Source organism: Cottoperca gobio, chromosome 9, assembly GCF_900634415.1.
Source record: "Cottoperca gobio chromosome 9, fCotGob3.1, whole genome shotgun sequence".
In the NCBI taxonomy this organism is placed as follows: Eukaryota; Metazoa; Chordata; class Actinopteri; order Perciformes; family Bovichtidae; genus Cottoperca; species Cottoperca gobio.
This window is the reverse complement of record NC_041363.1, coordinates 20,241,519-20,265,874: the sequence shown is the minus strand read 5'-3', so window position 1 is coordinate 20,265,874 and position 24,356 is coordinate 20,241,519. Positions and strand designations below refer to the sequence as shown.

Here is a 24,356-nt window from a genome sequence, read left to right as displayed (position 1 = left end):
TGTTCAATTATTATTACTGAATAATTAATGTGCAGTCAGCATTTGAATGTTGCAGCTGGTAAAGGTGGAGCTAATGTGAATGTTTAGCTTCACTTTGACCTTTACTATTAGGTAGTTCAACCTTCAACAATGTATAATATTCTATAAGATGATGATACAGTTTACCTTGTTTAATCATAACTATAGCTTTTGGAGCGGAGTAAAAAAACAATATTTGACTTGAAATGTGTGAATACGACTATAAAGTTGCACAAAATGAAACCACAAGTTCAGTACAAGTACTAAATTGTATCTAAGTATACTTGAGTAAATTTACTTCATCAATTTATTTACCACCCCTGTGGACGGCAACAACAGCTTGTAAATGTTGAGCATAACACAGTCTCGACTGATATCCTGCTGAGGGAAGATTTGAGCAGCCGGGAGGTCAGTTCATCACTCGGCGGTCGATGGTAATTTGATGTCAGTTGTTGAAAGGGAGAACTCTTCACTTTCACTTTAGCTTCCAATTGTTCGCCAGTCGAGTAGGGATTCGATCCGACAGCCCTCTGATTGCAAGTTCATTCTCTCACTGTCAGGATATCGCCAGCCCTCTGCCTTTCTCTCTGACAAGAAGGCTCCGGTGTGCACATAGACCCTCTTTTTCCAAACACACACACTGTTGCCTGGTTCTGTTATTCCTTCTGCCGACCGACCTCCGGTCCCCTCAGTTATTCATGAGCCATCTGCTTGGGCAAGTGCTGTGTCAGATGTGTGTCAAACAGGACCTCATCTGTCCCCCCTATTCGTCTTCTAATGGTGTCCTCGTCTGCATGCTGAAGCCGCCACTGATGCCCCTGCAACACTCCATGGTTAGCCAAGGGACTCCAGCTCCACTCTCTAGTCCATCATGTTCGAAATAACCTGTTTGATCCAATGTGTGCATCTTTATTTAAGATCATGGCATCTGGTTCATCAATGTTGTAAGGGCAAGCACAAATCTGCCCTTGTGTTCTTGTCTGTGTGATTTGTTTGTGTGTGTGTGTGTGTGTGTGTGTGTTCTTTGAGGAAGTGGGTTGAAGATGACTCATGTATCCATTGGGATACAGAAGTATAGGGAAATGTTTCAATAACAAACATGTCATGAAACATTACATAAAATCAGAAGTAAAATGGTTGAGCACTCTTCATTACCACCACACTCACATAGTAGCTAGGACACCAATAGGAAGTGAAATTTGACAGCATCAAGGTTGAAAATGTGCTGGAAGGTACAAGTGAAGAAATATTACTTGACCTTGAAGTACGAATAATTGTGTAGAAAACTGAGTAAAATGTGCTCTTTTGAACACTGTGGCAGGGTAAATGTGGTAGCCATAAGAAGGTCAATGCCGCCTTCTGATCACAAGCTTTTCCATATGAATATGCCCTACCAACCAATCTGTCTGCAATTCACTCTTGAAAGTGAATACCATTTCTTCTCTTTAATACAACTTTTGCACAAGCTTATGAGGAAGCAGGTTCAAAGCAAACTTAAATGGAAAATGCTACTGGTCTGCCATGACGGTATAACTGCAGGCTACTCTGTAATTCTCTACTTGAGTACAAATAATTAGTTGCTTTACATCCAGGATGGCGTCACTTGAACCCAATCAGAGACAGTAAGGGCTTGATGAGTCACTCAGGAGTTGAACACATGAATGTATGTTAACTTCCCCTATTGTTCACTGTTTCTACAATGGATTAAATCTCAGGAGAATTGTCTGACCCATCCCACTGAAGAAATAGTCAGGATTATTTGTCATAAAACAATCATAATTATCAAGGGTGGGCCTGAACTTTGATAACATTGCAGATGTTTTTGGTGCATACTAAACATTTTTACTTAGCTAACTACCTGCTTTATGAACAATTAAAAAAAAGTATTTAGCATGGCTATGCAATCAGGTTGACCACATTTAATGATAATGAGTACCAGAAGGCAGAGCAGAAGGAAGCAGAACAGTCAGCCATTGACGACAGGCTTGAGAGAGAAAACAGAAATCAACAAATCCAACACAGACAAAAACAGTATGGCAATAATGTATTTTAAAAATGGTCCCAGTCACCTGCCTTTTTAACTATGGTACAAATACCAAAGTTGGAAAAATAGATGCCTGAAAATAATAATAAAGTGAAGAGTCAAGGTGCAGTTTTTAAGAAAATAAAAAAGTAGGTATTTCTAAGGAGAACAATAAGAAAATAATAGAAAGGTTTGTGTTTGTGAGTTTGCGAGTCTGCTGCACCGAGTTATTGCCCTCTATTGCTCTCGGTTCACAAAGTCATCCATAGCTGCATTGCTTGTGCTAAAATTGGGCTTCATACAACTGTCATAACCAATACAGTTTGTCTAAGTTATTCCTTCCAACATGATATAAAAACAAATTATTTATGCATGGATGGATTCACACAAGATACATGACCTTAGAGAGAGGATCATGACTATAATAAATGCAGGCCCGCCTCTGAGCAACACAATAATGTATGATTTCGGAAAGAGGCCAGGAGGTCCCTCTGGAGAACTACTGTGATTCATCTCTGACAGAGACATCACTTCCACTCTGGGCCAAGGGGATAAGACTGTCATGTTAGCCGTCCCTGCCCAATCCCCAGCCCTTCAAAGTAAAGCCACCGTGATGAATCCGAGGCCCTAGTGAATGTGCTGTCCCAGCATGCCCTCGGTGTTCATTGCAGGTTTCAGAGCATGATGAAGTGTTCAAATAAGTATTTTCACAATAAGAGCACTGAGAGTTTCTTAATAATAATAATAATACATTTTATTTGGAGGCGCCTTTCAAGACACCCAAGGACAACTTACAAAATACAGGAGATAAAAACAGTTCTTGAAAATGTTCTTGATCCAAACATGTCAGGGACACATGGAAATGAGTGAGGAGTCTGGCTAAGTGATGCACTCATACAATAAGTAAACAAAGCTGTTTCTGCCCACTCGTACCTCTCCTGTGGACGTCTTTTTATGCTATTTTTTTTCTCTTTCAGTATTTAATATTTCTTTTTGACCACAGTACAAAACTCTCCTGAATCCATAGTAATACAATTATTTGAGTTGAGTTGTTAAGGAAAGACAAAGCTGGTTTCATTTCAGGTCTTTCAAATGGTCATGCCTGAAACGTGCTGAATGAAATCTTCACCTTCCCGAGCCAAGCATGGAGGTACACTGAGAGGCCAATATACAATTTTTTGGTAGAAGACCAATATCAGCCCGATTATGATTTTGGAGAATTTGTTTTGACAGACGATTAAATTAGTCAAGCAGGGAAGCTGTTTCACTGGTTCTTTAATTCTTTAACCTGCCATATATTGTCAGGCTCCTATTGTAAATAAGAGTGCTCATCTTGGAGGAGAGGGAGGGGGTGATGTACTTTACTCAAAGCTGAAGGGGCTATAGCAGGGGTCGGGAACCTTTTTGACTGGGAGAGCCATAAAAGCCGAATATTGTTTTATGTATTTCCTTGAGAACCATATATTTAATACATTTGAACGCAACTTTATGTATGCATTTTTTAAGAATAACACGTCTCCGAGTACTAATAGCGGTATCAGTGTTTCATTGAACAGGTGCTATTTTATTAAATAAACTAAACGCTTACGCTATTTATCTAATGTATGTGCACGTTTCAGTGTGAACTGCATGGGTGTCAAACTCAAGGCAATTATATCCGGCCCGCGAGAAAATATCATATGTCTGTCATAACTGACCCGCCGGTTTTGGTAATTAAATCAATGCATGGCACAACCACGGGAAAATACATTTGAGGAAGTATCTAAGTGAGTGAATGAAATGAAAGTTTTTGGAAAGCAAAGGGAAACACAGCACAGATCTCTGGGACGATGTGAGCTGGACTGTTTGTGCGACATAACGAAGCATCGCACTGTTAAACCTCCAGCTTCAGGGCCGTGTGATCACAGACATGTGTGATGCCAAGCTGCCTGTGGGAGACTCTGATGCAGAAGGAAACTTTGGTCACTACGTGTTTCCAAACACTGACAAACATCTCCACCGCTGTGTTCCCGACAGCATTCTGCTGATAAGCTGAGAGCATTTGCCAACTGCTCAGCAATCCGTTTGCAGTTGACTTAAATATGTTCCATATCTTTTTGCACTTTATCCAATATGTGTATCCTGTTCAATAAATGTGGACCGTGTTTGGCCCTCTCTGTGATTGAGTTTGACACCCACAGTCTACTGCTTGCTTTGTGCAGTTTCTCCTCTGCTCGGTTTTGCGAAAGGCGGGGCTCCGCCCCCTACGCACACATGTGCGAACACACCTTAACCTACAGCCAGAGATAGAGCTGAGGAAAGGAGAGGGGAGAACTAAAAACAAATCAAATAAAATGACACAATATAATTATTTATTACTTGTTAATCATGTTAAAAAATGTCAGCTCAAAATTGTCTGCAAGCCATATTGCGTTATCGAAAGAGCCATATATGGCTCAGCGAGCCATAGGTTCCCGACCCCTGGACTATAGTGTCAGTCGGGAGGAAACAAAGAGGCTTGTCTTCTCTTAAACAGAGTGATGATTGCTTCTGTACAATAATATAGCTCTCAGAGAGGAGAGGCCTCTGGCAGGGTCTGAAACAGGAAGGCAGTGCTTGGAGCCATGTTTTGACACTGCAGATAGGAGAAGATTAAGAGTTGAAACCAAAGCTGGCAGCAGACGATAAGGAATGGATTTTTTTTTTTATATTTAAGTTTGTGTCAACAACAACGGCTGTGAGGACAAACAGATAAACATAAGTTCCTTTTTGTGTAATCTTCGCAACAATTTAGATTGTAAGCAAACACATCATTGTAGTGATAAAAATAAAAGGGGGCAGACCAACATTGTCGACCGATCAATGGTGTGAACAGAACTCTTACATTAGCTGTACATGGACAGAAATCTCTAGAGTGGAAGGTGCGAGGTGTATCTGTGAAGTCATGCAGAGGTTATCCAGACATATGATGTGAAATGCGATGTGAAAGTTTGACAAAGATGTCAGGAAGTCATCTCTCCCAGATATATGTTTGCAACATCTGGTAATGCAATCAATGTGATGCAGATGAGAAGATGCTGTTAGTGAGCAAAAAATAAGTGAGACGGAGTTGATGACATTGTGACATTGCTTACGCTGTCGTTCAACAGATGCTAACAAAGACAGGACATATTATACCGAGAGCTGAGGAAACCAGGCTTTGACATGCAAAGCGTGGGGGGAAATAGCCTGTTAATAAATAGACAGCAGAAGGGGGGGGGAAATGAAGATGGCAGAGGAGATACACAAAGTGTGCCGTGCGATAGAATATGGCTATTGTTAGGCAGTGCTGAGGGAAAAGTGCTGCGATGCAGAAAGAGTGGAAAGTCTTGACAGCTTTCCGGTGGCAGTCTGACGGCTGAGCAGGGAGATTGGAAGAAAAGTGCAGCAGAGGGCTGCTGTCAGGCCACACCAGAGCTCCGTTTAACAAGGTCCAGAGATGAGCTGCACCACAACACATTGCAGGAGAATGAGAAGAGGGAGAGTGGGGATGGAGGGAGGGCTGAGTAAGGCTCATGCATTTTCCAGAGCCAGGCTACCTGTCAAGCCTGCAGGCCTGGGATTCCTCACATGTGCATGGGAGCGGAGATTGGAAATCCTCAGTAAGGACAGGAGCTGAAGAGGATTCAGAGAGAGTACCTGCCATTATATGCAGATACAAGACATGCCTGTGACACTTTGACACCATCATTTCTACATGAAGGAATGTGTAGGTCCCAATAGATGCACTTCATTTTCACATCAGCTGTACCCACAACAGTGTAATGTCGGAAGTGATTATTCACATGTAGTAGTCCAGTCCATTTCACTTATCGTGGAACTATGTAGCATGCTGATTCATTGCAGAGGACAAGCAGAAATAATTAATGCGAGCAAATGCGGCATAGGCCTTATTTTAAATATCGATGCCTTCAGGAAAAACACATACAGGGATCTTTACAAGCCTCGCTCTGAGTGCTACCACGCCTTTTGTATATCTCATCTTCATGCTGCACTTAAAAAAAATGCTTCAGTCTGGCTGTGCAGTGGAAACTCTTGCTGGGCCTCTGTAGCCTCGTTCCACTTTGGCTCCAGGCATCAATCTCCTAGCCTGGCATGAAAGCCTATCTCCTAGCGTCAGGCTAAATGTCAACCTCAGGAAAGCTGAAACACCATTAGTTATGTCTGCCCTATTAGAGCAAGCTAATTCCACATAAAAGCCACCCACCCCATTTTAAATGAGTCTGCCTTCACAGGACTCTCTTCAGCTGTCCAGGTCCTTGCGTCAGCACAGGAGGCAGGGATGAGATGTGTCCCCAGATCACTGATAAAATTCATGCTGAATCACTGTTATGTAGAGGGTTCCCTATTCTGTATTAATGAGCCGAACGTTACACAATGTGATTATGCGATTTTATGGTGTGTGCATTGTCATTTGCTTAAATTATGCATATTGAATATTGCTCACACAGCCTTATTGTTTTCAGTCACATGAACATAAAAAACAAAAAACTACCCATTGAGTTTATGTACACTTTATGATACCTACGCTCATGCTCTTTGCTCCATTTTCTCAAATGATGTCTGATTAGAATGCACTTTCTGCTTTCAAGGGTTTATGCATATTACTTCCTGACCCAAATGTATTTATTTCTACAGATTTCTGCAACTTTATTAGAACTGTGACTTTTAATATTTACATACATCATTTACTAACCCGCTGTTGTCTTTCTCTCTGTCTCTGTAGGGGGGCGACTCCTGTTTCTGGTGATGTGGCTGAACCTTGTGCCTCAAACTGTTAGCTGCCCTGCCAAGTGTGTGTGCTACAGTGAGCCCAGGCCCACCATGGCCTGCCAACAACAAGGACTGTTTTCCATCCCTACTGAGATCCCCGTGCGGAGCCAGCGGATATTCCTCCAGAGCAACAAGCTAACGGTGGTGAGGTCCACCAGCTTCAGCTCTTGCTACAATCTCACTGTTCTCTGGCTCTACTCCAACAACATCAGCTATATCGAGGCTGGAGCCTTTTACGGCTTGGAAAGACTGGAGGAACTGGACATTGGAGACAACAGCAACCTTCGCACTATCAGCCCTACTGCCTTTCGGGGCTTAACTAAGCTGCACACCCTCCACCTGCACAGGTGTGGCCTGTCAGAGCTGCCCGTTGCGGTATTCCGAGGAATGTTCTCCCTACAGTACCTTTACTTGCAGGACAATTACATTCTAGCCCTGCACGATGACACCTTTCTGGACCTTGCCAACCTCACCTATCTCTATCTCCACAATAACAAGATCAAGATAGTAACAGACAACATGTTTCGAGGACTAATCAATCTGGACCGGCTGCTGCTACACCAGAACCGTGTTATCTATGTCCAACCGAGGGCTTTTAGTGATCTTGGTAAGCTGAAATCCCTGTTCTTGTTCTTCAACAATCTCACTGTCTTGACGGGGGAGACCATGGACGCACTGGTGTCTCTCCAGTATTTGCGTTTAAACGGGAACCAGTGGATCTGTGACTGCCGGGCGAGGACCTTGTGGGAATGGTTCAAACGTTTCAAAGGTTCCAGCTCTGAGTTGGAGTGCAATGTTCCGGAGTTCCTGGCAGGAAAGGACCTGAAACGACTGAAAAGTGAAGACTTGGAAGGTTGCGTGGAAACGCCTCAAATCCAGACCAATCTCTTCAGCTCCAAGGGACAGTCTGGGAAATTCTCTTCCACTGAAAATCCTCTTGGGGACACCATTCCCAGGTGTTGCCTTGGAGATAACGACAAGTCCTCTATCCTGTCTGGGAAGAGCCGCCAAATCACTAACAACCCGCTAAAGGAAAAGGAGAACATGTCTAAGACTAAATATAAGGAGCCGGAACGAACAAAAAATGAGACCCAGAACAAGCAAAATGATGGACCACTGGGAACCTTGTCCAACACCCTGGACAAGTCTTTGGAAACTCTAAACCCTGACCTTATAGACAATCTGGAATCATCTACAGCATCAAACAAAAAGAAAAAGAAGTGTTCCAAAAAGCCCAAGTCAGACGCCCACTGCATCAAAGGCCGGGGTTCTACTTTGCAAGTGCTGCGCTTTCTCTTAATTCCCATGATCTGGATATCTCTAGCCATGTCTTAGGACTCCTGATCTCCCTCTGAACACAGGACTCAAGATTGTTGATGCTCATGACAATGATAACAGAAGATGCAATGTCATCTACCACAGACAGTGACTGAAAAGAAAGGAATCACGTTGACCCAACGTGGACGAGGACTAATAATAATGATGAAGACATTAGAGTACATTTAACAAAATGGATGCCTTTACAGAACACTACAGATCTAATGTATATAATGAATTGGTGCCCAAAATTGTTTGTTCTCTGTGTACTTAAATGTACTGTGTCTAAGCTACACTTCGGAGACTTCTCCCTTTTTCCCTCTCAAAAGCTTTTACTGCTTAGACAGACCACCGGAAGACGGAAAAAAAAGAAGACAAAAACAAAAAATCAGAGACAGAGTGCACACAAAGAATGTTGGGTCGGTTTAATGAACATAAACAATCTCCCCCCATTATTTATTCAAAGTGATGCATTTGTTGGGTAATGTTATGTTTTTTTATGTTTATAAAAACAAATGTTTTACCTCCCCCTATTTTAGTTCTATTTTCATGACAGAAAGGGTTTATGTGTATCATTTACCAAAATAATGCTGTCAGTTTGTTTATGGAGATTGCAATGGAACCATAGATATGCATTTTATTTTACTTGTGTACAAGTATGAATATATTATGAATAAAAGTTCTTATTTCGTAGATATTTTGATATTGTGTGGTATTTTCCAGTATGACAGTGTACATGGACTCCAGCTTATGTGGGGATTTGCTGCTTTTGTCTTTTATAATACTGTAAATTCAATGTTAATAGGTTTTGAACTGTTGGTTGATCAATACATTCAGTTATTTTTATTAAATAGTAAATTAGAGAATTTTAACACTAAATAATCACAAAAAGAATCAATATATTAATTGATAATACATACATTCTAAGTTGTTGCAGCCACAGTACCTCAAGAAAAATATTCGACCATAACTAGACTTCTTGTACTTAACATGAAGATCTTTTGTTCTCCATTGCTGGTGTACTGTTTCAATAAGGTAAAAAAAAGTCTACATTAGAAGGGACTGTATTCTAAGATAGTGTAAGAAAAACTGCTAAAAATTAGAACAAAAATGCTTTTGAATTTAGCATAACAACAGTAGCCTACATCTCTTTAACCATATTTAGAGCCAAACAACATTCCTTCTCCCAAACAGATGGTGGGCCTACTGTGGCATGTTCATTGTTTTCAGGATTGTTGGGACTGTGATGGCCAATTGCTTTGCCAAATCTGGCCTCATCCCAAACCTCAGGCGTCCAAATTTAGTTGGTTTTCTCCTCAGCCTCTTCAGGACGTTGGCATCGCAGCGCTCGACACGCTCTGGATAAGACCTGTGTGAGCTTACTTGCAGTGAAATAAAGAGCAGAATTAAAGGGAAAACATTAATTAACTAAGCATTTTTTAACTTTTCACCTGTACTTTCCGACTGATGTAACCACCTATTTTAAGTTTGATCTTATATTGGTCAAGGAACCAAATTGAAATTAAAACTATCAGACCGGTTTGATCTTTATTAGTTGCAATCTCTGTTTGAGGTAGAATTTAAATAAAGCTTTCTGAAAGATCAAACAAAGCATGATTATGCCAGAATATGCAATTAATTACAAGGTCAACATCAACATCCAACAATAAAGTATATTTGCTTATTTTGTGACTGGCGCACATGCAGTATGATGATGTTGAATGAAATGCCTCAGGCAGCTTAATAAAAATTCAGCATACGATTAGACCGAGTTATGTATATTACAAACACTGCCAAATCAAATATAATTTTGAGTGAATTATTAAACAGTGTAGAAAAATACTGTGGCAATATTCAAAAAGTGCCTCCTCACATCTTAACCTTGACGTTGAGAGCAGTAAAGACCCCCAAGGCGTCATATTAAGTACTGTTTTGCTTTATTGACATGGAAAATAAAATATGAAGCGTTTGAATCCAAAATAATTGAAACCATGTATTTATGCTCGGGTGAGTTGCTTGTGATGGGTCCATCCTGGCGTGGATGATGTAGAGAGACTTATATTCTGCAGCAAATTAAGACAAGATCTTGTCAACAGCCCTCAATTTATCTGGCACAAAGCGAAAGGATTAGAAGGCAGGGTCTCTCACAAATCCCTGGAGCTTTCCAGTGTCGTCGATTAACCCTGGAAAGTAAGAGGACTGAAGGGGACCTGAGAAGATATTGATCTTGAGCATGAATCAACAAGGCACCTCCAACAGAGTCTCTCTACCGTGTGCTGATACACAAGCAGGCTGAGAGAATGCATGTGAATGTATCTGACTAAGTCAAACCTCTCCTTTGTATCTGTTGAGGCAATCATCAAAAAAGCACTCCCTATCTGAGTCCCATTCATATGTTAAACTGTTAAAATGACTGTTGTGCATAAGGGGCTACCACTCTACCACTCTACTACACCTCTCTACTGCACTGTGCTAAAGAGTTCAACAAGTCTTCTGGTGAAGTTGTGGTAGATCAGAACAAATAATTTTGTGTGAAATCTGCCCTCATGTCACAAAGTAGAAATATTTGTGGTTAAAAGCTCCAGAAAAGGCTAGTATAAGTGAACCCTGAGTTTATTATCTAAAAAAAGTATATTGTCCCATACATTATATTGACACATTTTCAATTTATCAAAAATGCATAGTAGTATACAAATCAAAAAATCTATTTCCAAAATACTGTCAGAAAAGTGCATTTTTACTATTTCGTCTTGTATTTCTGCACCTGATTGAAGTAAAAAACAGAAGAAAAATAAAAAGTATGTTTTTGGACACGTTTGCCTGATAGACTAATATTCTTGGCACAATTGTTACCTGTCCAACCTCCCCTTTTCCTAAATGTTGGTTTCCTATCTCCAAAGAAGGCAGCAAGTGTTGAACCAAATTCTAGTCTGTTCCTTCAGAAAGTAAATGGTTAAATCACTGCTGTCCCAATATTCTTGTGATTCATCTATGGTGGCTATCAGTGCTCATGACATGTCTATCCTTCTGTTTATTCCAAATCACTAGCTGCTGTTTTTTATTTAATAGAAATTACTGTTGATGCTGTTGCAAACCTGATCTATTGCACTGGAAGGAATCACCAATGTATTATGTGGTAGAAGTACTTGTCCTGGATGATTACGTAAAAGGCACTTCTCCAATAACAATATTATGAAGTGTCTTGACTTCAAGATCACACTTTTAAATTAGCTTGATCATCAGAAGCATTTCCATGCTGGCAGACACAAGGCCTGTGAATCTGAGACTTTGAAAAAGAGACTCACGCTGAGAGGGACCTAGAGTTCCTTCTGGTATTAATAACATTAGTAACATTTGGCAAGATACAACAATCTGCCCTCACAAGTACATCACATCATTCACACATTGGAGTATACATTTTCCCTCTACCTTCACATATAGGCTTACATATTTAGATCTAATTTTCTCTCTCAAATTCCCTCTTACTGGTTCTCTTTATTCTCTAGGCAGATTCATGGGTTTCATTCAACTCTCTGTGGACTTTCCAGTGTGATTTCTCTCAATTGTCTTTTATATTTTGGCAATGTTTTGCCTGTTCAACAAAAAAAGGCAGTGCGGCGTTGTCAACCTGCAAAACGCGCTCTGTCTGATCAGGGACTTACTGTGGTCCTTATCTCTGCTAACTCCACTGTTGGGCTCAAATTGTACTTTGTCAACATAGCCTAAAACTTAGATGTGATCATACCCACCTACGCAGATACCCAATACAATATAAACAGAACTGAATCTTCATATTGAATGTTGATAGCTATGATCTTTATCGTGCCAACAACCACTTTTTTCACCTCACAGCGGGGATTTTTATCAGTATCAAGCAGAAAGTTCTGGCAAGAAAACACAGGGCTGTCCGGCAAAAACGTTGAACCACTCCCAACGTCTGCCACAAAACAATGCAACGTCATCTTGTAACCTACTGTTTCGGCTTTTCAAAAGTGGTAAAATTTCCTCATAGTGCTATAAGAACTGTGCTGTGTTTTTACATGTTATACACATAAAGGTACGTGAAGGTACACACTTTTCTCCCCCAGATCTCTCTTTCCTCAGGCGCTTTGACCAACCATTTGGAGTCACTAATTCAGCAACGTGAACACTTTTCATCACCACCAGTAAACACTGCCAATTGGGCTGTTTTGGATTCCCAATCAGGCCAGAATGAGGTATAATTATACATAAAATTATAAATATATATATATATATATATATATATATATATATATATGTCCTTATTTCTGGACCTTTAAAGTTGATAAGTGTTGCCACACACATACTAACGTACACTAACAGCATGGGATCATTCCAATTTTCTTCTAGCTGACCGCCCAAGGAAACTAAAAACCCATCAGCCATGTCTCTTTACAAGCCCCCAAAGTTGTCTGTGGAGTCTGCGAGGTCTGACAGCAGAGCCATGCCGGGGCCAGCCCTTCCGTTTAATAGTGGCTAGAAACTGGATGACCTGAGCCTGCAGGCGCCTGTTGGACGTCAAGAACTTTGTCATCAGACAGTGCAACAACTGATACCCACCCCTTAGTCAGAGTGAAAGTCTTGGTCTCAGCAACAGTTTTACCCTCCTTTTGCACTGATGAAGGGAAAAGGGAGCTAATTATGGGCACTCAATCTGCAGTGAGGGTCCGGATGCAACATGGATTAGCATCTTGGCAGGGAATCTAAAATAACTACAGGCTATGGAAGAAAGTCTGGTAAAGGAAAATAATCAGCATAGCAAAATGTTGCATTTAGTAGTGATGCTGCACGCTGACATCCATGTGAAGCGTGCTTTCAACATTCGCCAAAAGCCATTTGTTATACTTTAATAATATCAGGGATAAGTCTTTCTAAAAAAATGTTGTTACATTTCTAGTTCAACAGGTATGGGTTTGGATGTTGGATGAATACTTTTGGATAGAAGAACCCATTATTCAATCTTATCTTATCCTTTTCATTTTAATGCCAGGAAATGAAGGAAACACTTTTTTCACCAACATTTTAATTGTTGCAAGGCTTTTTAAATGATAGATCTCCTGTCACACTAAAGCTTTCCATCAAACAAAAAACAGGTTTAAATTTGCTTTTAGCTTTTTAAGCAGGGGTGAGGCAGGTGTTACTAACTGCCACTTTCGAAGCAGGCAGAGTAACACTGACTGACTGAAAAAGCAAGTAGATGTGAAGCAGCAAGAGCCGTTGAAAGTTTTTCACTGGAATTTGCTCAGAAACCAGGGAGTAATACAGCGCAGCCTGGCTGCTGAAACTCCAAAATAGTAAATATCAAATGCATTGATAAAACACTATGAAATAATCATATTAATACATAAATATCTTTACAAAATTAACCAATATATTATGTAATAATTCAAGAAATTATTAACAATCAGCTGAAAAGTTATTTCTTTATCATCTTCACTGTAATAAGAAGACCAGAAAGAGAGTGTAGTATTTTTGTCTTCCAAATTCAATCACACATGAAGTAATTTGTAAGCACCTTCCAGAAAGACACATATAAACATGTTCTGACCTGACACCATCGGGACGACATCATTTGTCAGTATCTTCCAAAACTGTAATTTTGTTTTCTGATCTGACACACTAGGGTTAAGATTGGTGTAGGTTCACATTTGGTTAGGGTTAGGGAAATAGCATATTTTGGATTAACAAATATCTTGATGTGGGTTGAAATTACTGCTTTGCAGAAACGTCGTATTTTTTTCGTCCTAAGGGTCTGGAGTGACGTAAATTTGGGCCAATATCAGGCACAATTCAGTAGTGTAAAGGGAGCATTGCAGAAAAGGTTCTAGAACAATGGGCTGTACTAATGGGGATGAAATCAAACAATTATTACAATGATTGTTACGACCAGCCTGGTCTTACGCAGCTGACCAGCTCGAGTGCTTTCCAGTGATGCTCCAATCTTGCTTTGCTGCTTTTGCCTAGCTTATTTCATCATTATTACAATTATTAATATTTTATTGTATTTTAATGTCTTTTTTTTATTCTGCCCCATAAAGTTCTCACATTTCTCATTTTTTCTCACTTTCTCTTCACTCTTCACTCCACACACACACACACACACACACACACACACACACACACACACACACACACACACACACACACACACACAAAGATAAAATACACACACACTAAATCAATACGTCATTTCCACCCATGCATAAAACAACACAACCCATAACCCATCTTGCCATTTTATGATTAACACTCATCTGTCGTGTATTTGAGTTTTGTTTTGCCTGTGTTTTCGATAATAACACTTGATTGTTTTTGTGTAATTTTAGAATTTCTTTGTATTTTGTCACCTTAATATTTGTTAAAGCAATATTATGTAACTATTTAACCTTAAAACAGCTTCAAAATAATTTTGATGCTACACTGACTTGAAATAGGGAAAATGTTGTGTCTGTCAGTCCCACTCTACGTCCCGGACAAATGTGACTCTGGTGAGCAGGTCGTATGATCTTTTCTGGAGAAGTGCGTTACGGCTTTACGGCACGAAGATGAATTTGCCAAGAACTAGTTCATATTTTATTGAGAAAATGTTCTCTGGTTTTCCTTGGGATGTCCTCGAGCTGCTGTGGCTCGACTGGTGATTTTTGGAGTTTCCTGATGAACAGAAAGCTTTACTTGTTGCTACAGCAACGGAACTGGGTTTGTAATATTAGATGTGTTGTTGCACTCGCTTAATGTTTGGCTGTGTTACAAACGTTTACGACTCGCTAGTTTTGTCATCGTAACAATTGCACATGTTACTGTACGGCTGTCCATATTTACAACATCTACTACTAGCACTCTGAAACTGTAGGGGGCACTAAATTGCAAGAATACGGCTTACTGCATAATGTTGCTTTAATAATAACGTATTGGTTTATTTGTGTAAAATTTGCTTTTTTGTAGTTTACAGGGTCATGTGACTTCACTGGGAGAAAGACATTTACATCTTTGTTCCTAATGTTCATATTTAGATTGCATGTATCTCTGTTTACCCATGTAAACAGTCTTCAAAGGAATTGAGCTTAAAAGCAGGAAAAACAACAAATCCCCGCCTGTTTCTGAATGTCTCTCTATTCACTGAAAATGACCCGCCTTCAACTCCTAATGCAAATTCTAGTAGACGCTTCATGTCTACTCCAGAAAACACCAACCTTTGATCATAAGTAATAAGGCATTTTTTTCTTCAGCTTCAGTGAATCTGACTGAAATATTTGAGTTCATGGCTCCGAGCGAAGGCTTATATGAGAAAGTTTAGACCGCTCACTGCAGTGGACTCCCAGACTTCAGCAGAAGGGCTAAAACAGTTTGCTCTCCATTCTGCATACTAAACACTCTGAAGCTATATCACGCTCTCTTTATATCAAATCTCAATCCAGTTCGCTCTCTAGCTCAGTCTATTTATTTATGTCACTCTTAACCTCTCCTGCCCTTGATCACCTTTCTCCACACACACACACACACACACACACACACACACACACACACACACACACACACACACACACACACACACTCTATAATTCATGCTTTGAAAATAGCTTTGAATAATAACTATAAGGATCAGCCAATCAAACAAGTGTTTTATGTGTTTTGAGGCTGTTAAACATTTGCAACATTGCATGAAAATAAGCAACAGGTCGGGAAAGTTGAAAAAGTACAGTTAACATCTACAAGTTACGTGTTTTAAGCAAACTGAGTCAGCTATTCAAACTGTAAAACAAGTTAATAATTTATAATCAAATTAATCACACAGTGTGAGTAAAATTCTCTTTGAAATTTTAATTCAAATAGTAAACAGTTTGTCTGCTCTTAAGCTTTAAGTTCAATGTTTTGGCTCATTTGATTTCTGGCACAGAGTTAGATAAGAAGATTGATATCAACTTCATGTCAGTCTAAATATGAAGCTTCAGCCGGCAGCTAGTTAGCTTAGAACAAAGTCTGGAAACAGGGAAAACAGCTAGTTTTATGTTATATCTCGCATGTGCAATTCAAGCAAAAACGTGTAAAACACGATATTTTGACCAGGCACAAGAGAAGCACATGTGTAAATGATAAAATGAAGGATGGCTGGATTCCATTCAGCTGCTCAGGGTCCTAGTATTGTGCATGATGGCTCACTTTCACACAGTCTTTGTCACAGTCTGCTCCAGTACTTCTTACCTCAGCCCAGTACTTTTCCACACCCCGCCTCCTTCTCACCTCACCAGCCAGCCACTCCCACCTCATCACCTCACCTTGGGCTCAGGCTGCTGCCTCGACTTGTTGTGACAGTCTTGGCTTACTGGGACACTGGAATATAAATGAGCTGTTATCAATAACACCAGTACTTTTACGAAAAGTCAAAATGTCTGCTGTGACAAAGGATTTATAGCTTCTTTTATAATATATAATATAATTTGATAATTTTGCAGCCATTAGGGTTTTGGTTGTGTTTCCTGCTTGGAGATATTGTAGCAGAAACAAATAGAACATGCAATTACAGAAGGCTGTGAACCAGAGACCGTATATAAGAAGGGGACGTAGTCACATGACGTCACCTATTGAATTTATGGACTACGGAGTGTGCCGTTTTGGACGTCGCCATCTTGTTTTTTTGGTACCAGAAAGGACCACAATGTTACAATTAACTTTCATGAACTGAAAACACACTGTCAAAGGGTTTAAAGTTGGAAGACGGATCACGGAAATCACCCATGCCGGACAACACTATGGTAGTGTCCTGTCAATCACAAGGTAGCCATGCCCTAAAGTATATTGTCTATTTTATCCTAAATGGGACCATAATTTACAAAATGAACATCATGCTGTATTGAAGAAGACTTGAAACTAGCGATTGAGATCAAAAACATGTTTACAATATTTACTGATAATAAATCAAGTGAAAAGTACGGTAATTTTCTCATAGACTTCTATGCAATGGGACTTTTTTTTTGCCACCTGAGGACTTGTCCCCTGCTGGCCATTTGAAAGAATGCAGGTTTAAGGTACGTCGTTTGGCTTCTATTTTCAGAACCGTTTTGAGCACTTTTTCAATAAACCTATTAAACTGTGCTTGTTACTATAACACACAGCAGAAGATTTAACACCTATTAAACCACAGAACGGTGTGAACTTTGTGTAATAAAGTGAGAATGCATTCATATGATTCAGGAATGTCACACATCGTGAAACCATCCAGTCATACACCATGTGAGTGTTTCACTCATATTATGAATATACAGAGTTACATTTTTGTAATTCCATTGACCATCAACAATTTCAACGGTCTCTTGTACCAACTCCAGAATTGTGACTGCATTGGCTTTAGCCTCCTGAGCCACTCTAAAGGTCATATTAGCAGGACGTTCATCCTGATCCTCTTTGAAACGATGAGGATCATGATTCTATTTTTGCCATTAGTGCTATCATAGCATGAAATGCTGCAAAGGGATAATCTTTGAGCATTTTTAGATGGGAGTGGACTGAGAATGAGGCTTTCACCATCCAGGAAAAGTCAAAGTGGATAGTGCTATCACAATGTTTGTACCTCACTGAAAACAACGCAGAATCTGATGCATTGGAAATTCTCCAAATATCACAAGATTCATTACAGAGCGGAAGAATTATGGTGATTGTAGATTGATCAATAATGAGGAGCTTTGACTGATGAGGACAGTCCTATCTGATTCACACCAAGGCGTTATCTAGGCTTGGTATGTCCACGATAACATTACAACACCATCGGACTTCCTGTCCAGGAAAGGGGGGGGAGTAAAATGTATAATTCAAAGGGGGATAATCTTGTGAACCATTTATGTGGGCTGAGCTGCTCATTATTTCTCAATCATGGCTGGATTTGGTTATATAGAGTGGCAATTTGTTTTCCATCCTAATTCAGTCAAATTAATGCTGCACGTATGTTCATATTCCGGCCTCCACCCAGGGACACCGAGTCCCCACCAAAGCTGCAACTGGATGCTGCAGAGCTTTTGCAGTAGATTAGGCCGATATCCAATAGGATTTAGTCCTGTACACCTCATGAAAGCACTATGTAAATGGGTCCATCTAATGATCCAACTTAATATGATTAAAAAGAATAAAGCTACCCATGTACTCTCTCTCTCTCTCTCTCTCTCTCTCTCTCTCTCTCTCTCTCTCTCTCTCTCGCTCCCTCACACACACACTGCATCACCCAGGGCACTTCACATTACCCAGTTCCACGCCAGTTTGAGCGGTGATCTGTCCTGATGTGTGGTTATCCTCACAAGGCCAACAACACAAGCAGAGAGCCATAATCTCTACCAAACCAAATGTCCACAATCCAAGACCACGCCTGCTGAAAAGCACCCACCAGCGCTCTGAGCGACTAATCCACTGTGACGTAACTCACAAACACAAACCAACCGGGATGAATGAAGAGTGATAATCTGCAAATTCATGTTCTTCTTTTATGAATTCATAATTAGTTTTTTTTTGTTTTTTCATGAATTTCCTTATGCAATATCTTTTGGAGGGTGCACTGCAAATACAATGATTCATCATTTAAACAGTGTAGCAAGTGCTGTGATGTGTTTTTCCTTGTAATGCTTGTTGTTGCAGCTTCAGTTCCTGGAAGTGGTGCTCCTTTCTTTGTCTGCTTAGGAATTAAAGGCAAAGCTCAATATATAAATCTGCGATGGTGCGTGTCTCTGCAGCAGTGAGGGTGATTAAATATTGCACATCAGGGGCCAAAGTTTACATCCCTACATCCCTGAAATCTCCACTTCCTGTTTCCCATATCAGTCCCATACTTTATGTTGATTGAGTTTGCAATTTCCAAGGGCTGCTTGTTTTTTATTTTCTTCTTTTATATAAACTACAATTTAAAATGGTTAAACCCAAACCAATAATTGGTAGAATTGATAGAATTATAAGAATGAAGCAGCTGTAAGAAAAGAATGCTCATGGGAGACACAAAACCACTCTTGAACTGAAATAAACATTATTAAAATTGTGCGCATTCATAAAGTGACAAAGACAAGAAGTAGAAATGGAACTGTACTTTATGAACACTTTTCCCTCACCTGTGTTCACCTGACGCTCTAAGCTTTCCCTCATGTTGATGTTTTGTGGTTCTGTCAGTTCAATTGCTAAATTGTGAGAAGGAAAAATTAATAAATCAGCCACATTGTTGCTCATGCCCGTAACCCAGTTCTAATTCATTGTTGGTGTTACAGTAAACTAGTCTGCTCCTGAGTACCATTACTGTATGTTTGCAAAAAGAAAGATGACACAGCATTCTGAAACTGGGTTTAGGTTGAATCAGTAAACTAAAAGTTATTTTATTTATATGAAAATTGCATAGATTATCTCTTTAAATAGGACTGTATGATTGGAAAGTGTCAACCTTTTCATCAGGAGCAGCCACCATTCAAACCCATAAATTAAAGGTTAAAATATAACCTCAGGACTCGGCCAGCATGGAATTACATGTTGCATTAATGTCCTCTCCACTTGCGAAGCCATCTTCACAGACAGAACATGCTTTTAACTGGGACAGCCTGGCAAGCCAACATTTGATGTACCTCAGGGGCCTAGGGGGACTGACGTCCAATTCGTTACACTTCCATGGCTCCAATTTTCACTCTCTAATGGAGTGAAACATGTTTCAGTACTAAGCAGTTAAAAAAATAAAAAAGCTTCAGTTCCCTGCAGCACTGCTGAGCTGCAGAGTCGCAAAAAAGTAAAAACATAAATGGATCTATTTTATTCTCTTGATTTACTATGAATAATTACATGAATAAATAACAATGTTTCTTTAAAGCCATTTGACCAGAGCCTTTTTCACTCTTAAATCCTGTTAATGCCATCATTATTATGTATTTATGCAGGTCTAGGATATGTAAACAAACAAAGACCTCTTTCTGTCAAAAGGGCCATGTTTTTAATGTTGTTTTTTCTACTTTTCTGCCAGGATTGGTTCACAATGCTGCTCCTTCACTGCCAATAACCTGCTGGTGCCTCACCACAGGGTGAATATGTCCTGCTGTTCACTCCTGTGAATATGACTGATTCCTTTTAATCCGCACCATTGTGCACTCATTCGTCGCTCAGGTTCTCCTAAAGCTCTTCATTCTTGGGTTTAGACAGTGAAGAAAGCAGAAAGAAAAAGAGAGAAAGAGAAAAATTAAGGTAGGGAGTGACTTCCAGCTCAACCTGTCTCATTAGTCTGTTTGTGATTAAAAAATACTCTCAAGCTGATATCATTAACCTGCCCACACAACCATACACTCTCAATGGGGCCTTACAAACTAGCAAGAAGAAATGAGCTTGCGTCTTATGTGAAAGTTCTAAATTCACTCACTTTATTCACAGCTGCACAAACTGAATCATTAAGGCATGTTTTTAATTTTTTTTAGATAGACTGGAAAATAAACAGGCATATACATCAGATATTGGGTTAGCCTATACACTGAGCAGCCTGTGATGGGGGTGAATGGAGGATATTGGCCATCCATTAGTGATTACGTTGGAATCCATAGCCTTTTCCCCACCGTCACCATTTAAAATCCCTTCCTATGTTCCCTTATCTGATTGCAACCACAGTCACAAGCTTCTCGGTGTGAGATTACAAACATCTGGCGGGTCATCTACTCTCAAGCTGTTATGATAAACTCGGCAGCAGACAGAGCCTCTGGACAGCCACGGAAATTTTTAGCGATGGAATATCCCACGTAACAGAAGTCCTAATGTAATGCTTGGTCATTGCAATGAGATCCACCGCCTAATGACCTGCTTGTGAGGGTATGTGATTAAAAAGTGTAATCTGAGAGGTTTCTATAGACTGATTTGCAGTATATCACTACACAGCCAAACGTTCATCTCTTAGCTGCATTTTTCTTCAGTGTTATCGAGTCTACTAAGGTGTCAAATGTTGCATCTAGACGGAATTGATAAAAGAAAAAATCTAAATGAGAAATATGCAAAATTTCCCCTTGATGAGAGCAAGAGAATGAAATGCTCCTCCTGAATTTTCTAGTGTTTAGCCATTACCATCTTCAGATCAAAAAGGCTGTTGAATCCCGTCCAAAACATCTGACGAGCATGGTTTGGCAAAAGATCAGAACAAGCACCAAATGGGGAATTTAAGCTTTTTAGAAAGTTCTAGCAGGGCTGGGCTGTTCTTGACAGTTAAAGACAGCATTAGCAGATTTTACATCACAGCTTGTGTGTTGAATATTAACATCTTAATCTTAATGCTAGACTCTATGACTGGAAATACACAAGGTCGTTTTTTTTAGCATCATGGCTTTAAAGATGCAATGTTGTCCGCCACTTTGGTCCACACTGAAATATCTTCCTACAACCATTTCGATGCATTCCCAAAAATGTTGTACAGACATTCATGTTCCCCAATTGACTTTGCTGATGAACTTTCCTCGATCGCCACCACCAGGTCAAAGTGTTCTTTTTCAGGGAAATATCTTAAATACTGGATAGGTTGCCCTAAGATAAATTGTAATATATTTTGGCATCCCTTTCCATTTCATCAGGTCAAAATATGTCCAACTGATTTATGAATAAACACCTACAAAACTAATGACACCAGTTAGCTAATGTCAGCATACTAACATGCTTAAAACTAAGACGGTAATCCTGGTAAACGCAGGTTTGCATCGCGTCATATGACAGGCTCATTGTGAGCATGTTAGCATGCTGATGTTAGCATTCAGCACAAAGTACTGCTGTAGAAAATCATTGATAAAACTGGATAATATAAAAGAAACTGAAGAAATAAGAATAAACATTTCCACGGTGGATAATAATTAATCCTATCCAGCAATTTAGATCATAATCAGGCTACAAGTCCAGCTAAATATTTTTGATCTGCCCCCAAAATCCAATGGATGCACTAGTTGTTCATAATTTTAATTAGAAGCAATAACAACTAAGCAGATGTCCAAACAGAAACTATGGCTTTGAGAAATTAATCACTTCCCCGAGTATTAAATCTGAGTCTTTTAATTTCAATGTTCCATCGACTTTCATCAAGGCTGAAAATGGACGGATAAATCATAAACTGAGATTTTACACTTTGGACAAAGCTGTGACTCCAGCCAAGCCAGTATACTTCAATGAGCACCTGCAATTTATGCATTTGTGCTCTCAACCCATACTGCTCCGTCTCCTTATAACAACTTCATAGACATTCAGGAAACAGCATTTCATTAACACCAAATATAACTCTCGAGTGTGGCAGGAGACACAGCCAAGGAAATGTTCAAATGAATCCACCTGCAAAGGCACCCTGCGAAGACTCTTATCAAAACGTTACTGTTCCCCTCTCAGTTAGCAAGCACTGCAGTGCAGATGCAAAGATGTTTCAGGAAAAAGGGAATGAAGAGGAGGGAGGCAGAGAGGGGAGGGGGGGGGGAAGGAAAGAGACATTAATAAACAAATTGTGAATCCTCCACGTCTCTATCTTCCAGCCCTTTCTTTCTCTTATTCTCGCCCAAATCTAACAGCTGGTGGCACAAAAATGGAGAGAGTTTGTTTTGATGTTTGTGCAGAGTTGAGGCAATAAATTGGACAGGGATTTTGCAAATCAGAATTCATTGCAGAAACTTTCTGATCCTGGAGGTTCAAGGGCTCTGGATAAACAAGACTGATTGTTTCAGAGGCATGCATATATTACCCATATTTGAGCCTGAGCTATTACACACAGACAGCTATGGGAATATAAACCAGACTCGTATCGAAGGGATTTTGCAGAACAACATAGCTTGATAAGTTGATTTCTTTATGCAAGTGAAGCAGGCATTGAGAGACATGTCTTACAAAATGCAAAAGCCTTGATTCATGACAGACATGATGTTAAATGTCTTGAGTCCTGCTCAAACAATACGCACGACAGAATAGGGACCAAAACAAAAATAACAGCTGTCATGTTTGCTTTTCATCATAAACGTTACTGACTAGATTACAGCTAAATATTAAAAATATCAAGAATAGACTGGAAATATCACAGCTATCATCATCTCCATCCATTAACATGACCTCAGAGTTCAGAGGGAAAAAAAAGCATCTCTAATAATACCATGTTGGGTGTTGACAGGCGGTATTCACAACATTTTGCCACACACTTCTGAGGAAAGGAACTTAATATTCATGCAGTTCACATAAGGAAAAAACGAGCAGCTCACCATCTCTCCCTTAAGACTGAGCCTCCATTTGAGATCTTCATTTCCTAGAGAATATAATCTCAGTGAGGTTATTTAATTTGCAAACTTTGTCAGCGGTAAAGGTCCCCTTTCAGACAAGTGGAAACTCCTTTAAGTGGCGATAAGTATGATTTTTACTACCCCATTGCAGAAAATGTCCGTAATATATGTTGAAGGGGACGCCGTTAATGGGGTTGTTGATCAATACCAACGATTAAATGATAACCAGGTGCGGAGATTTCTGGCTTTCAAAAGAAGGGATAAAGTCTTTGCCCAGTGGGATTTCAAGGCCCTTCCAGCTCCCACACGCACACACACACACACACACACACACACACACACACACACACACACACATACACATGCACACACACACACCTACACACACACACACACACACACACACACACACACACACACATACACATGCACACACACACACCTACACACACACACACACACACACACACACACACACACACACACACACACACACACATTTTTACTGCCCATTTCATTTACAAGGATTTGCTTTTTAGTAAATGGTAGTACCGTCTTTACTATTTTTTGCTGTCTTGTTCTGTTGTGAAAATGTGAGTTTGTTGTTTAAGGCAATTATAGGGTAACTGAAGAGGATGTGATAGGTCAGAGGATGCCATGTCCGAGAATTGTGTAGGAGGAGATTAGTTGTATTTATATGGTAAATCCTGCTGGTTGCCAAAGAGGTTAATAAAGAAGGTCACAGAGCATGCAATGGCTACTTAAGTTGTGCTTTGTGTTACAACAAGAGTGTATTGTAGTTTAAAATGTGGTTAAAAGGAAGTTAGGAAGTGAATAAGGATCCTGCACATGAAATAATTTCCTCGTACCACCTCTACTCCACTCAGCAATTAGGCGAGTCGTGTATCTCTGTTCCTAAACAAACATTATAGCAATTACACACTGTCAACAAAATAACGTTGTGTCTG

General features: G+C 39.9%; 1 protein-coding gene across 1 annotated transcript in view; it reads left to right on the top strand.

Moving 5' to 3' along the window:
• rtn4r (reticulon 4 receptor) overlaps positions 1-8,844 on the top strand; it is a 42,378-nt gene extending 33,534 nt beyond the window's left edge. Inside the window, exon 2 of the mRNA XM_029440785.1 lies at positions 6,786-8,844. Within this exon, the coding sequence (XP_029296645.1) occupies positions 6,786-8,167 (1,382 nt within the window). The 3' untranslated portion in view covers positions 8,168-8,844. The remainder of the gene's footprint in view (positions 1-6,785) is intronic.
• Positions 8,845-24,356: the final 15,512 nt, after the last annotated feature.